General features: G+C 48.7%; 1 protein-coding gene across 2 annotated transcripts in view; it reads right to left on the bottom strand.

Annotated features, from left to right (window-relative positions):
- The window catches only part of LOC1273086 (growth hormone secretagogue receptor type 1), a 34,388-nt gene extending 22,174 nt beyond the window's left edge, over positions 1-12,214 (bottom strand). For both annotated transcript variants that reach the window (XM_061642040.1, XM_061642041.1), the window contains exons 1-2: positions 11,483-12,214; positions 11,203-11,365 (exon numbers count right to left, since the gene is read on the bottom strand). In XM_061642040.1, coding sequence (XP_061498024.1) covers positions 11,203-11,365; positions 11,483-11,569 — 250 coding nt within the window. In that variant the 5' untranslated portion in view covers positions 11,570-12,214. The remainder of the gene's footprint in view (positions 1-11,202; positions 11,366-11,482) is intronic.
- Between the last annotated feature and the right edge of the window lie 4,298 nt (positions 12,215-16,512).

Below are 16,512 nucleotides of genomic sequence, written 5' to 3'. Positions count from 1 at the left end.
TTCAAATTTATTGAGCTTGTCATACATCACTATTAATTAATTAAGCTTGCTTCTTCTTGGAAAAATGCTTAGAAAGACCAACTCATCAAGAAGGTACACATATCAATCAAAAACATTGCTTGTCATTGAAAATATCCAACAGTACAGCAATGATATGTTTTATATTTGTTTAAAAAGTTTTCCTATTCCCATTTTGTGCTTCCCGTTCCATTGAGAATCATACAAAATTGTATATTATTTACAAATCTGTGGTAGGCGCTGAACATGATCGAACCCCCCTTTAACCCACAACCCAAGTTATGAGATGTAAAAATGTACCTCAAGCTTAAATTTTCCCTGCTTTCGATGGACAACAGTTTACAGGGGCGCAGGCAGAAATTGCTTTTGCCGATTTCCCAGAAGACGAACCTCATGCTCATCGGTTTGGTTTCGGTTCACTGGGTTTTAATTAGATTCGTCAGTAATTACCATCAACCACCGTCTGTCGCCTACAGCACCCATCGCCCATCGCACCACACTCCAAGCGAAAAAGCATGGCAAAGTGAAGCACTGGTTGACCGTCAGGACAGTTCGTCGCTAGGTGTAACAGTAGCAGCAAACACGTTCTGTCTGACGCGTGCAATCAGTTTCCCGGACTCCCCTTTTATCAATATGATTTGTGTTGAGGTGCACACACCGGCACACCGGAATGAAACGGTGAACTCGTTTTTTGGTGTGACGCGGCAAGTAAGACACCCAGATAGCTGGCTTCCAAACCGAGCCAGACACTTATGGCGTTTCTTCGTGCGCGGTCGTACCGCATATTGAATAACGATAAATTACTCGTCGCGCTAATAATCATCTTCATGCCAGTCGCACGCCCTGCCGAAGTACGATACGCCGTATTATAATTTAAAAGCCCTCCCCTGCCTTTTCACCACCCCGTGCGAAGGGTTGTGTAGGATGATAAAATTTTATCAATTTACACACCCCAATGACACCGTTATGTTTATTTATTTTTCGCGGTTGCCCCTTTCTCGAGAGACAAAAGCAGCGGCCCTAGCGCTAATGTTACAAACCACCTCGCCGGCAAACTGGTTCCTCGGCCAAGGGGGGAAAACCCGCAAACCCGGCGATGCGTTACGAGCTATTTATTGTTTTCTCATTGTTGTGCTTCGAAAAACGATAAAAATAGTAAAATAGTCCACGGTGTGCACGGTTGCTGCACGGGCCGGGTGTTGTCTCAGGTGTTGTTGCATACGATACGGCGGGTTGGTTTAGACGATTGGTTCGCTACGAGCAAAATAGACATTTTGACGTTTCGATAGTACAGCGTGGGGTGATACAGCCGTTACACTCTACCGTTGCCTTTGTGCTTTGATTAGTGAATCCGAATGTTTATACATGGAGCCGGTGGAAACGAGCCCGTTTAACCAACATCAACCTTCGTGTCACTTCAACCGCTTCCAAATGCTTCGTTCCATTCGCTTCCGTTGGCACGCTACCAGTGTAAAATCATGCGCCGTAAGGAAACAACACCAAAAGACACAGACATTTTCACTACACACACATAGCACCTTCTTCCCACACAGTTGGCCACTCGGTTACACAGCAGCACCGTAGCCGTCACGGTGGGGCTGTAAGTCATCTTGCTCGATTGAAGTTTTGCAAGCGGGTCTGACAACCGACGATGCATATGCCGGCTTCAAACGAACCGGATTGCCGGGATGGAGCAGAAACTTGATCCACTAGCACTGCACCAGTATCCATTTGCTTTGATGAGCAGCAGCGACCTTCTCCGAGCAGCGTGTGCCGCCGCGGTGGCAACAATCGTTTGCAAACCACGCAAACGCGTCAATGTGAAGATCAAAATATTTATGCAAAAGCGGTCGCATCCAGCTCAAGGGGGGTTTGCAGCGTTTCGGCACAACAGGGCGTAAGCGTGGTAGAAGAAAGCGAACACACACATAAAAAGACACACAAACTGTGTGTCATGCTGTGGGCGGGTGTGGTGGCTCAGGAGTGCACGCTGGAAAAGGATTGACGCGGACGCTTTGTCGATTGCATTCGGCCGTGTTGTGGGGCGTTCCGTTCCGTGTGGTTATTTACTTAATTGCTTAATTAACATTGCATGATTTGCCGATTGACTGTGGCTAAGTGGGGAACACCATTGCGTGCATCTTTTGGATGAGGTACGATAATGGCTGTGCACTGTGCCGATGTGGTTATGACATATTTAAATATTTCATACTTGACAAAGATGTTCCTGTTCATACGCACCTTCATTATTTTGTTTTGATGTAAGATAAATACTAAAACCTACTCTAGTGTGCATAAATTTGTGAGTTAATATGATATTTAGAATTGCTTATAACGACTAAATTAATTGATTTATTAATTGAATACACTTCAAATCTTGGCCTAGCAGACATGTGTTCATGTTTTTTTAAATCATCCAAACCCGTTTTTTTCTCTAACCATTTCAATACAGCGCTAAACATGCGCCATTCCGTCTTATCTTATCATTATCTATGAACATTGTGAAGCAATGAACTAAATAATATGGATAAGAAAACACAACACAGTCAAAACTGATTCATTCAAACACATTTTGCCCACCCTGTGTATAAAACATTTTTGATTATTCTTTCCAAAACACTTCCACGTTACAGATTCTTACGTCGACACATCGCACAGCCCGAGCCAACACCTTCAAACGTGGTCATTGCTAACCGGTAATGCAATTCATCCCCGAAATGACCATCTCCGCACCGACGAAATGATCCAGATCACTCACGGCCCAAAAGCAGTCCGGGGTTGCTGCTCTCACGCAACCCATCCCGCCCCGTTCCGCCAGTTGCTAGAAGCTGAACGCAACATTCATCCCTCCTTATCCGCCACCGCAGCCAGCCGAAGTATCGCGGCACGGTCGTGAACTTGGTTTATTTCAATGTTCGGCTGCAATGTTCACCAGCAGCCGGTTCAGCCGTTTGGGCGCTAGACGTGCCCCGTTCCGAATGCCGGATGAGCTGATGCGGACGACGATGAAGGCGATATCGTTTGTGCAACTGCGCTCCTGGTCGATGAAGTTCATTTCGCAACGTGTGAGAGTTTTGATTGTTTGGGTCCATTTGATTTTATTGGTTGGCAAGCGCCGGGGAATGAATTTACCATTTGAAGATAACACAAAAACGCAGACATCAATTGAAATACGGAGGCGGTACGGTAAATGTGTTCATTATTGCACCCGACTGTGGTAATGTGTTATGCGTCCAGTAAAATTAAATGAAGCTGTACAGCAACAGGTACAGGGCACGGCATTCCCGAAAACCAGCACGCTGCATGCAATAACCAATTGCTTCGCGGCAGCACAATAAACCACGGACTGCAAGCGCATCGTATGTTTTGTTGTGGGTCAGTCAGACATTTATCTTGCTAACCCCACCCGCAACCGCCACTTACGGTGGATCTTCCTTCATTTCCCCATTTGCAATGAAGACTCATTAGTATGGCTCCGGTGCAGCACATAAAGTACGCGCGGCGAGAACACGCTCGCATTACGGCGCCTGCATACGGAACCGTCTGTGGATTAACTGCCAAAGGTGGCCAGTACGGTGCCTGCGAACAGAACCGTCCATCCTCGCCGCACCATTCACAGCCATCGCTTGGACGTGATGGAAAGAAATCCAGAAGAAAATATCACACATACGAGGGGGGACGTTATTTATGTGCCTGTAGCCAGGCCAGTTGCTTATGATTGCACTTTTACGAGTGGTCTCTGGTTTGGGGGTTGATGTTGTTGTTTGAGTTTTTTGTTTGCTTCTTCTTTTTGCTGCTTATTCCCTCTCTCGTTCGGTGTTTTCGTACGATCAGCACACGATCACCATCGACATGATCTTTTACGTCGTTGCTTAATCGGTTGGATGACGATGATCATCTTTCATCGATCGGGCGTTGCGTGCAAACGTAGCATACCATAACACAATATATTTCTTCACATCAATATCCTTCTGGCTGGCTTCATTTACCAGCACGGAACCAGCCGCGCGTTTGGTCACGACACCTACACCCCCAAAAAAAACCTTTGACCAACTAATTTCACCGCAATTTGTACCTTGCTTTAATTCATCGCGAATGTCAGGAAGCCACTTTAAACCGTTTCACACACCGTAAATCGCCCGCTTTGCCCGGACGCGGACTGGACGGGTCGATGCACTGCCACACCCGGTACGTCTCTTGGTGGGCAGCAAAATTGGCCCTTTTTGCTCGTTTTTTTGCTGCAAATGCGCTAATTACTATTTATTGCACGGAGGCCTTATTTTCGTCGTCTCCAAATCTTGCGGCAGGCTTCGAGAACCCGTGGCTCTACCCCCCCCCCCCCCCACACGCTGGAATGTGCTAACAGCTACCGGGGGTGAGCTGTCGAGCTGTGGCAGAGTGGTTCCGTGCAAACACCGTGAGCGGTAAGCAATTTGCTGCCGGCTTGCACCATAGTTGCCATTACCCAGCCTTACATCATCCCACCCGTGGACAGCAGTCACGCAGCGTTGTGGCCCCAAACCAAAAAAAAAAGGTGCATTTTATTCATCGATCTGGGGAGCTTTCGTCATGCTGAAGCGCATGCTTTATTTGAATATTTCTTTTGCAACTTGGAGTAGTGTGGCTGGGATTTTGTTTATTTTTGCCAGCTAAAGGGTAGGAAGACATCGTCAACGAACTTGCACTCTGACACATTCCAACGCTCAAGCTATCCGATATTGCTGCAGTTGCTTTGCCTTAAGCTCCAAGTTCCGCTCGAATGCAAATCCCATCGTTTCGATATCCTATTCGAAAATCATGCTTTACACCCCCCCTTGGAGGTTGACATGTAATGGCACCAACAAAGTTCAAAGCTTAATGAATTCCACTTCATCCTGTTCACGCCCCGAGCATCCCGGGGTAACGCAGGTTCACCCGGTAGGTGGTGAGCGAGCAGTGGTATCGTATCGTTTTCCTTTCGGGCATCCCACCAAATGCTATCTGCTCGTAGGTTAGCTTTGTGCTGGCTGCTCTGCGACAAGAACTTCATTTGATCCGTGTGGTCGATAAGGAACAGAAAGCGATATCCAAAACCGATCCGGGGTTTTGCTGAACATTCCTACCTGTGCCATTCACTCCAGCGAGAAGCGAATTTGTGCTTCTTGCTGGTGCAACGTCACCAAACTTCGTGCATCATTTAGTGTACACTGCACAATGTACAGCAGGTTCATGTGCACAGTTTGCGGTTTTGCTTCAGCCATGGGTGAGAGTTGAAGGTTAGAAGATGGACAAACACTGCCTTAGGTTAGGGGCTGGTAGGGCATGTGTAGTAGACAATCCAACGAAGCGATGTGGCTCAATGGGGCTCGAACCGTAGTGTAATACATTCTGCTGACACCGAAGGTGACTTTCAGCTGGCTGGCCGATAATGCAATGAATTATTATTGGAGCCGATTTTGGTGAGCACAGGCACAGCACGATTCAACCTTTTCTTTCCACTATCTGTTTCGCTTAAACATCTCAGGACTTTATTATACGGTGAAAGCACGTCCTAGCTGATTGGACTTTTTTGTTGCTCTTTTTTTTTTTTGGCTTCCTTTTCAGCCACTGTGAGTGTGAGTGTGTGCACTGTAAGAAAGCTCTCCCGTAGCGCAAGGTTCCGCTGTAAATGGACTCCAGCTTAGGAAGTGCCAAGAAAAATATCATCCCACACAAAAGAACAACAATGGAAACCGATACATTTTGGAGCATTTGGTTGTTTTTTCGTCCTTCTCGCTCTCGCACATTATCTCTTTGTGTTGGCCAGATTTTGGAGCAAACGGGCTGAGACAGTAGTTCCTGCTTTTATCTTTCTTGTGTGCATCGATCGAAGGACAGGAACAACACCCAACCGATGGGAAAGATTTTCAGTTTATATATGTCATAAAGTTGCAAAATTGAACTTCGATTTCATGTGCGTCCAGCGTTCCCCTCCCCACCGGTGGTGACCTATTTAGTCGAACGTACTTCATATCGAACTAGCCCTATTAAAACTGGGAACGATGGTAATAAAGTTCAATTGATTTATTCTTATTCGGACGCTGAGACACGCGCGGGAACCTCGGGTTAAAGCGGCAAAGAACTTGTTTCTAATGCAGTACCACAGCGAGCACTCGGTACCAGCTGGTAATGATGATTTATGACGGACCTGATAAAACCCCCCGCGCGCCCTCGCGTTCCGAGGTTAATGTTTTTCCACTTCCTGGCATACCGGACCAGCGGCCAGCGGATCTTAAGCGGATGCTGCTCGATCAAGCTGCGCTGGGTGGATAGTGTAACTAATATCCATCCCGCTCCCCCGACATTATCCCGCGTCCGAGTAGGCCAGTCGATTTAATGGCACTCGGGGGCAACAAATGGTTCGGCTCTTCGGACACGGTTCCAGTGGTTGAAATCCAACAATGGTACCGCTGCGCTACCAGTCCAGGTCTTTTGGACGTTTGTGAGTGGAGGCACGCGGAAGCGGAAAGTGAAAAAGGGACATATGCTGTGTGGTCAGATCCGGAGTCGGAACTTGAAGTGACCGATAGCAAGAGCAAAGATGGCAAGCGTATCGGACGTACGGCTGCTCCTGCTGCTGCTGTTAGCGATCTTGATGATGACCTAAATTTGGCCCGAACTGCAAAGCACCATCACAAAGACGACGCCTGTTCGGTTTGGCGACACACTTGGAAATCTAATCCTCAACCACAGTGGCGTAAGGGACTACCAGTTTCGAGTGGTTCTTTCAATGGTCGGTGAGTGGTGGAAAGTTCGTTGAAAAGCAAGACAGCTGGTGGACTTACACAACCCAACAGCTTCCACCATGCCGAGGAGCGCGTGAGTACATAAATCGATGCAGTTTTATCTTGCTTCCGATGCACCGGCAGCTTAGCCCGTTCACCACAGCCATACACACACACCCGCAGGCAATGAGCTTCTGATCGCATTTAGCCACCGTAGAAATGCGGGCTCTTTTCCGAGTCCTGCCCTTGTAAGTTCAACCTCAGCCACCCAGTACTAGGTGGTGCACCGGGGAGTGAATGAAAATCCACTTACGTAGTGATGCAAGAAGCCAACCAACCAAAGGACTCTCGTTGCTTTGCCTGGATGGCAGGAGGTTATAACATTGTTTGCCTCCTGCAAAATGGACCAGATTGCGAGCACGCCAATGGAGTAATGATTCACACACACATTGCATGCTGAACTACCGCTAGGACAGTATGTCACCAGAGCAAGGCGCACGTGTGAGAAAGTCTCTGTTTGCTGATTTTAAATCAAATTGCTGCAGATTATGTTTGCCTTTATTTTGTCATTTCTTCAAATATTCAACTTTCTTTTTAATAGAAAATACCAACACAATAAAGGATGCTCTCTTCAGCTGTGTTAGCTTACCCTCAGTACCGTTTAATTGTAATCCAGCGTAAGATCCACTTTGCTCAATAGCTTCCCACTGTTGTTCCCTGGTTGCGCTGCGTAATTGATTGGTCTTAAGGCTCTGTTATGAACGTAAAACGCAAAGCTAAACTCTCATGAGTTCACCATTCTGTGCTAGCAAACGATCCAACCCACAACACCCGAGCGTAATGAGCGGATGGTGGGAAATTAAATTAAGCATCTTACGAGCGCAATCCGATCATCGCCGGTACATTGGCTTGCATTTTATGGGCCAACACTCAATAGCAAACCCGGGCGTGCCCGGGGGTTCAATAACTACCCACCCCGGAGGGAGATATTCATCGTGCGGGTGCGTTCCTCTACTTCCCCCGTTCAACTTCAACGATTAACCCCTCCGACGGTGCAAAGAAGATGCAAATTGTTCATTTTCATAACTTTTCTCCAACAGTGTGCATGAAGTACACACCGGTACAGTGCTGGTGTGTGTGTGTATGTAATGGCTATTACCTTCCCGAGCTACACTGGTTCAGCGATGGCAGATTTATGTGCCACCAGGTAATCGGTTTATTGGCTCGGGAGGAATTTTGTTTTTTTCCCCTCTTTCTCCAGCCGACCTTTGCGGATGCCTTCATCAGCACTCGATGCTGCGCAATGCATGTACGAGAGAATCCGTAGCAAATTCCGGAGCGGCAACACCTACTTCGACAGCAGAACCACCACCGTTCGGCTGGCATATCGCACAGGGAAAGCCCACAGCAACCGGGGGCCTGCATTCCGGCGCCCCGAGTATTGACTGCCGTGCGATGGAACGAATCGAAAAGAAAGCCAATCGCACCGGGCTCTTGCTGAAAGGGAACGTCCTCGGGCCTCGGATCGCATTGAACTCGCGCAAACGCCCTTCGACTGCGACCTCCCCCACCGTATGTGCTGAGAGAGAGAAAGGAAGGAAGAGGAAGGGTCAAACACACAATTCCAACCAAGTCCGCCGGCGGAGCGGTGGAAAAAGGAAAGCGCAACCAGAGCATATCCAAAATTAATTGTAATTTCCGGCGCGGCCAGCACCTCCGGGCGGCACGAAAGTGCCCCGTGGTGAAATTGCATTTAAATTATCTCACTGCCCTGCTCTGTCTGCCTGCCTGCCTGCCTGCCTGCCTTGTGGCTGCTTCCGCCTTTCTTTTGCTTCTATCGAGTGGCCTTCTTCGCTCCGCGATAAAGCGTCGCCTTTAAGAGGATGTCTTGATGTTGAAGAATCCATGTTCATGGTTGCTTCTTGCTTGTTGATGAAGGTGTGCACAGTAAAATGAACCTCGAAGCAAAGCCCCGGCAAGATATGGAGATAAGTGGTGCGGCAGGTGCGGCTAAGCGGAAAAACAAACTGGACCTGAACGCTACTAGCCGCGCGTCTCTCGAACGAGTTGCCCCCCGAGGGGGGGGATCGGCTGCCGTTGAAAATGAATTTTGTCGACCGAAAATCCACCAGCACTGCACGATTCGATACATATTCATCAGGTTTGGGATTAGCGAGCGAGAGAGACCATCAAGCCGGAACAATCGTGCAAGCCCCCCGAAGGTCCCATAACATGCATTACTTGCTGCCGGTTGCGAGCATCCACATGACGCCCACGGACCTGCCCACGCCCGAATAACATGAGAGGGACAGGACTTATACCCCGAACGTACCCGAAAGGTATGCATGGTTCACTCATCAGGATCTAAAGGCAAGGAAAAGGCAAAAGAGACAAAGAAAAGATTCCTCACGGCTACACATGCCCTCTAGACGCGTTTTCTATGCGTCTCGCTCGGTATCACAGCGGCATACGGCAGGTAAGCAGTACAACTTCAGCTACCTGATACGCATTCATGTTTATCGAACACAACTATTCGGTTCGGCTCGGTAAACTTCGGGAGAACGCCGGAACAAAAGGGCGCACACGTTTTCATGATTTTGTATGACTTCGACTGTTTTGGACCATAAGTGTAGGCGCTGGCGTTGGTTCTGCAGCATCGCCAACAAGCACGGTTGGTTGGTAAAGTTATGCAGAAAAACCCCATATGCCGTGCCGTTGATTGGCATCGAGAGATTTGCTGTGGGATTCCAGCGTCCTGTCCCGTGCGTAACGCATCAACACATTCCATCCCTCTGTTTATCCAGTGTGCGCGCGTCTGAATCGTTTGCATCTTCCTGACATTCCCAGTTTCGGTTTCAGTTTCCACTTCCTACCACACTGTGATACACTTCATCCCACACTCATCCCGGACCGCGAATGAAGTGTGGCGAACGAATCCCTTCGGACACCGCGTCTCACGGCTTGCCCGTGGGCGTAGCTCATGCGAAGATGCCGCTCACTTGGTGCGCACTTTTGCAAGCACTGTTTGCATACGATCCGGCCCATCATGTGCGAGGAAAAAAGATAGCCGGAAAATGTTGAACCGAGAGAAGAAAAAAAAAACGGATCCATCAGAACCTACGCTAAGCGAACATTCTCTGCAGAACATTATCGTTAGCGGTGGCGCGCTTGCTCCTAATTCCACCAGCGTCTCCGCAACACATTACGCCCCGCACACCAAATGGGTCATAAGTTATGTTTAATAATGTTGTGGCAGCAGTTTATTCCAACGGCCAAAAGGCTCCCGCTTGACAGCCCGGCCACTGAAGTGGGCTGATGTTTGGGAGCATGCTTTCTGTTTTGCTTTCCGTGCGATTACTCTTTATCCATTTGCTCTTATCCCTCGTCCCGTTTGGGTTATTTTGGGGTTTTCTTTTACCGGTCCAAACCCTGCTGCAACTGGTGCAATCCAATCGGCCCAATTGCTGGGATGGTAGACTCCGCTGTCCCGGTGGTGGTGGTGGTGGTGGTGGTGCAGTTTTGTACATTAAATGTGTCATTGCATGTAAATCAGAGCAGTGAAGCGTTATCCAGCGCACAAATCCGACTGCTTCATGGCGTTCGCGTACCGTCTGCACTGTGGCTAAGGCGACAGCCAATTTTTGGACATGACGGGCAAACACAACAGCAAAAGAAAACAGTTAACCCAGGTCTGAAACGAAATGCACAAGACCACCTGCCGTGTGGCCCGTCGCGGCAACGGGTGCAGCCGATGACAGCGCAGTGCTGCAGTGCAGCAGTGGTTCAGGTGTGAAATCGCGCAATCGGTAAGAATGCGGGAAGAATTTTGCACCGTGCAGGTTCGGTGCAAGGAAAAGCTAATGGTTTGCTTCCATTGGTCGTTATTAGGGTGAGCTGGCGGAAAGTTTTCGTCAAAGGTCAATGTGACAATGCGGTTGCAACGGCCCCAGTAATGGGTAAAGTTAGCTCGTGTTAATAAGTTTGCTTACATTTGACTCACAAATGAAGCCAGATACCCCCCGAAATAGTACAATGCAACGTGCGAAATCAGCGTGATGCATGCTGAACGGCGACGACGGCGGTGTCTAATCTTTGGACAGTTGGCGTGGTATTTTTGATATCACTAAATAAATTTCGCTTTTAGCCGCAAAGCAAAGACTTACAGCGACATTAAAAACACACTCACACAAATTGTGGAAAAGAAAAGAAAACACCGAAAACAGTAATGCGTTTAGATGCTCGGGAAATGATACTCGTACAGCCAATCGAGTGAAGTACGCTAAAATGAAGCTCGTCAACGAAGCGCCACGTCGTTTCCGCTCGGAATGGAGCAAGTGCGTTTAGCAAGACATCCGGCGGGGAAGGACAAACAGAAGCCAATCCCTCTCACTCTCTCTCTCTCCTTCGTCATCATTGTCGTAATGGTACGGTTGCTACTTACACATTTCCTCCCCGAGCACCCAAACCTCGGGCGGCGAGTTGACCTCCACCAGCACGGTCGGTGTGCAGACGAGCAGAACGAGCAGATCGGCGATGCTTAGATTGGTGAGGAAGATGTTGGTCGAGTTGCGCATATCCTTCGTCTTGAGTATGACAATCGGGACCTAAATCGGGGGAGAAGGGACAGAAATGGCATTATGACCTGTCTCCAACCACTACAGTGGAGTTTGAGCACACACTCCCCCCGTTGTCTTGGCCTCATTGGCACCCTTGTAACTCACCATAACGTTGCCGATAACGCCGAGACACATGATAATGATACAGAACACCATCGACGTCGCCCGGATGTACTCCGGAATTTGGGGCATTTCGCTGGAATCGTTAAAGCCAGCGGAAGCGGTCCCATCAGCAGCAGCAGCAGCGGCAAACGCCACCCCTCCATCGAACGGTGCCGGCTCGGTGGTGAGGACGGTAGTGCTGGCACCGAGCAACGACGGCCCCGCTCCTCCCACCGAGCGCGTACCGTTGAGCAGCAAACGGCCGAACCGATTGCCGTAAGCGTTACCGGCGTTACTGGCGTTACTGTTGCCCGGGTCAGCATCGAGCGCTTGGGATGCCGCGACGCTGCCGACGTGAATGAGCTGCGACAGCACAATCCATACGACCGTCGAAACTGCCGATCGCCTGCCCGCCGTCCCTGACCTACGCTCCCGAGGCGTCGTTTTGCTCCGTCGTTCACCGGCCCCGAACTGCACACACTCACTGTCCCCACCGAGCGATGGTGCGGCATTCTGCCGCACGCAACAATGCGCCTGTCGCACGACAGCGCTCAGCTGCCCTGCGACAGTCGAGTGCCGCTGGCGGTGGTCCTGCGAGCCGCCCACCGCCCAACCGTGTCCGTCCACCAGCGAAAGGACATGGTGGTGGTGGTGGTGTGGGTCACCGACACCTTGTCCACCGCGGGACGCCGGTCGCGCCGGTTGCGAACTGCTTGCGGTAGTCACACTTTGCCTGGCTTATTAACGGCAACGGCAATCTACCCCGTACCGGTTTTCCGCCTCACTACCACTCCCTCCCTGAAAGTGCTGCGGTGAAGCCTATTCCGCCGCCGCCCCCACAGACAGGAAAAACGGTCGCCTTCGTCGCCGATTTGCTCGATGAATCACGGACGTTTTGGGCCGTGCGCGATCACACTTCCCGTCGATGATTTGCAGGTTTCTCTTCCGCTGAAACGAAGGTAAAAACGAGGGGGTATTGGGTGTTAGAAAAAAAGGGGAAAAACCAAGACAGTGCTAATGATATATAAAGCGCGTCGGATAAGTGTCTAAATTGCTGGCAGTGCGAGATTGCGATAAACCACTCGCTAATAAGTAACGCATTGGCAGCGCAAACGATCGAAACGTGATAAAAGGTGTTTCTCGAAAACTGCCCCCAAGCCGGTAGGGCAATGAAGAAGCTCCGGCAATCCGGTAACACTCTACTATCGCCACCGACTAATAAATCGTCCGAGTGAAGCAAATCTCATAAGTTGCTTATTTTTATTAGCCCATGCGGTTCATTCATTCATTGGCTCCTCTCCCATACGCATATCGACAAAATATATCGAGAACAAAAGTGCGAACCAACATAAGGTGTAACCGTATCCTAAACAAAGCTTCCGACGCACCATTCGCACACACGCAATGCTGCCACCGTAACTGGGACGCATGTCTTAATGCCACTTTTGATTCCTCTGCTTTTCCAGCTGCACTAATTTACCCCACCGGTTCCGGCAGTTAATGAGTTCATCCAAAATCACACTTCAAAAAATCCACTTTTGGGATGCTGCCTCTTGAGCTGGCATGGCAGACCATCTGCGCTTACTCATCCGACCCTGAGCGATGGAGTTTTTTCTTCTTGTTGTTGTTATGCCCCTGATTGGACCGATTCTTGGCACGTAACATTTAAAAAGCATCCGTTTGAGTGTGGCAGATGGGAGTGGAGGTGAGCTACGGGTAAGTTGTAGCAAATTAACACCTTACCCGAACCCGAAGAGCGCAGAGTGAGTAAAGCAAGCAGAAAAAACCCCTTCTTGGCCAACCGACAGCCGGCAGCTCGTACGGCAAACACGCGACTTTGCAATGGTACGACTGCTGCGGACGGCAAAGCCGTAATCGGAACAGGAAGGCGAAAGAGCAAATGTTTGTGCAACGGCGTGGGTTTATGGGCCATCGAATTTGTTACCTTGTCGGTTGGTTCACCGCACACGCAACATACCGCGAACGTTGCGGCGAACGTTTTCTGTCCATTTTTTGAAGAGCTTTCTTCACATTTTTTGCGTTGTAATAGGAAGGCCGCAGACCTGTGTAGCGCTCTCGCAGTCACAGGTTCTTGATTGTTTAGGGGTCGCTATTTTCCAGACGTACGCAGCTCCGTCGTGCACGGTGATGATGTGCGAAGCGGAGTATGTTTGGTTCGGCAGCCGTACGGTAATCGTTTGAACCGATTATCCGCCGCTCTGGCTCTTCCCGTGGCTACGCCGCCGCACCAACACTCACCAGGAGTAGCTGTCAGCGCGTTAATCATACCAGGTAATTGCTTACGCTTAGTCACCTCGACCCATTCGCCGAGCATGGTGTTTCGATGATTGGTTTTGTTAACTCCATCGCCCATTATTAGATTGTACCCGTCGTCGTCGTCGTCGTCGTCACCCCCTGAAAAGGGTCATGAATAGGGTATGCAACAACTGCGGGTGCTCGACCCACGCTAACCCAACGCCGTGCGCCTAATCCACAGCACAGCATCAACCGCCAACCAAACAACCCCAAGGAATCGTTCATCTTCATTGCTAAAGATCCTCCAGGCACGGAGGCACCGTTGGGTGGGCACTGTTTTAGGAATTTTGGAAGAAAGGTGAATGGTTCCATTACGTCGGGATTTGGGGCTCCGCTGACGTCATGAGCCAGAACGAGGCCAGAACATGAAAGAAAGCATCCTCACACAAAGCGACCAAACAAACACCTACATGTTTCGCAACGCAATTTTCCAGCACACGATACACGATAGCGCTTCACCGATGCCCATCGATCTAGGGCACGTGTGTGTATGTGTTTGCACAACACCGGCTCGAATCAGTCCAAGGGCGTCCAAGGTGGGACAGGGCGCAAAACAGGCCACCTCTCCCCCATAAGCCACACAGCAGTGTCGCTACGAGGGCCCAAATTTTGTGGCACACGGCAGAGCAGCTTCATCATGCAGCAAAAGCAACAGCAGATAAGCCCGTTGGCAAATAAGGCACTTGAGCAATTTTGATTTCAAATGAAGCGTTCAAAAGTCGAAGCAAGTGCACAGAGGGCAGAACGCACAGAAGCTGCCGTGTGGGAGCGGATATGGGCAAACAGCAACAGGTGTTCGCTGGCAGTAGGCAACAGATAACAGATGCCAACTGACGCTCGAGACGCAGCAACGTCCTATTGCTTGACGTATTAGGTGCGGTATTTTGCAGACATTCGAGCTGAATTGTATTGAAAATAATTGGTGATGTAAAAAAATCCCTCTAAGCGAGCAATTGAGTGGAAAAAGGTAACTTGGGTAGGCTAATTGACCTATGCTAGCGGGTAGACTGCCAATTCAATTGAGGCAGCTATTTTAAGCTTCCTCGAATAAGACACCAATCAAATTAGTTGAGTGGTTCCCACACACACAGATCTGAAGGTAATAAAATTGCCATAAATCGTCCAGACGAAGATCATTGATTTAGAATTCTATTAATATTTCATCTAGAGAAAGTGTTCTAGATTTAGGGCATTACAAACTACGAATCGAAGTATTTTCGTTAAGTATTATCAGTTCGATTGCCAATTCTTTTTTATAAAGAATATCCTTATGAGAGGTGAGCCAGTGGTCTAGTTAATAGACACAACGGCTCCTACAGGGCCTTTTTATGCCTACAGGACCAAGATGGTCGTTATTCCAAAAACGAAAATTTTTATGTAAGCTAAATCCTCTTAAAGAGAATTCCTCTTTGGAAATTAATTTCCACAGTCCAAATTCTGGAAAATACGGCACAATTGATTCTGTTCTTGGATTTGCGATACTTCATCATACAAATTTGGAAAAAAATCGTTGTACACAAGATTCTTAGGAATTTGAAGCATTTTTATCACTAATGAACTGAAATTCCGGGTAAAGTCACACTTCTTCCAATGGTTTACAACCGCAGTGGAGGAATTTGCCTTTTCTCCTCGCTCAACCATGACACTGTGGTAAGGAATCTCTATTTCTAATTTCCGCTTGTCTAAATTTGTTACAACGTTCGTCACTAGCAATTTATATTCCAGCACGCTACCACCAGCAGCGACAAATGAGGTGACACAAGGCTCAGATAAATGATCTCAACAAAAGCTACGCTACGGTGCATATATGCATACCCAAAAACCTGCCCTGTAACCCAGCTGACATCCATTTTTGTGCACTCGGTCCGCGACGATGCAGCCAGACGTCACCTGACACGTTCGCGAAATTTGTCCATTTAACACATCGCTGTGCCGTCGTTTTCTTGCCCTTCCAGAAATGATTGAGAACGGAAAAGGCGTACACCGGCCAGGAGATAATGAAGAGATATTTTCAACCGAACACGAAACGCTTTAAGGTCAATTTTTCATCAACCACTGTCAGACGCGATAAATCTTGTCCCTGCCGTATGCACAATGTGGAACTAAAACAACAACAACAAAAAAACACATTCCTCAAGACAAAGTCATCGTTTCAAACTCAAAAAACCTCATCTTCTCAAAAGGAGTCGTGCAAAAAAGGACGCACACACACATAAAAAAATATTCCCATGACTACATCGCTAACCATTGCAGCTGAAAGTGTATTTACATTTCATCTTTTTCCTCCGTCGGAAAAGGACACCCGTCCCCTGCCAGCTTCCTGGATTGTCTTGGCGATGCTGTACTTCAAATTGCAGTAAACGTTTCGTGCAACAAATGGGACACCGTCTTGCAGCGGACACGGATGCCAACCCAGCTTCGTTTCACGCGCAGCGGAAACAATAAAATTCATTCAGCAGCAGATAAAAAAGCACCGCTATTGCCCGTTCTGCCGATGTTATGGGTGAACTTTACAGCAAGACCAAGACAAAAATAATACAAGAAACAGTCGAGACGAGACATATGCGTTCTTGCGCTTTGCGCAAAGTGTGGTAAAGCTAGTAGACGTTTAAACGACCATTAAGGGTCATTTTCAGGGTCACGCCAAAGGAATGCTACCAAACTCGACGGGTGCGCACGTATGACGAATGGTGCCTCCCACCCCGACACAGTGTTCA

This window comes from Anopheles gambiae, chromosome 2, assembly GCF_943734735.2.
Source record: "Anopheles gambiae chromosome 2, idAnoGambNW_F1_1, whole genome shotgun sequence".
NCBI classification, from domain to species: Eukaryota; Metazoa; Arthropoda; class Insecta; order Diptera; family Culicidae; genus Anopheles; species Anopheles gambiae.
Note: the sequence above shows the minus strand (reverse complement) of the source record. Positions and strands in the feature narration are given on the sequence as shown.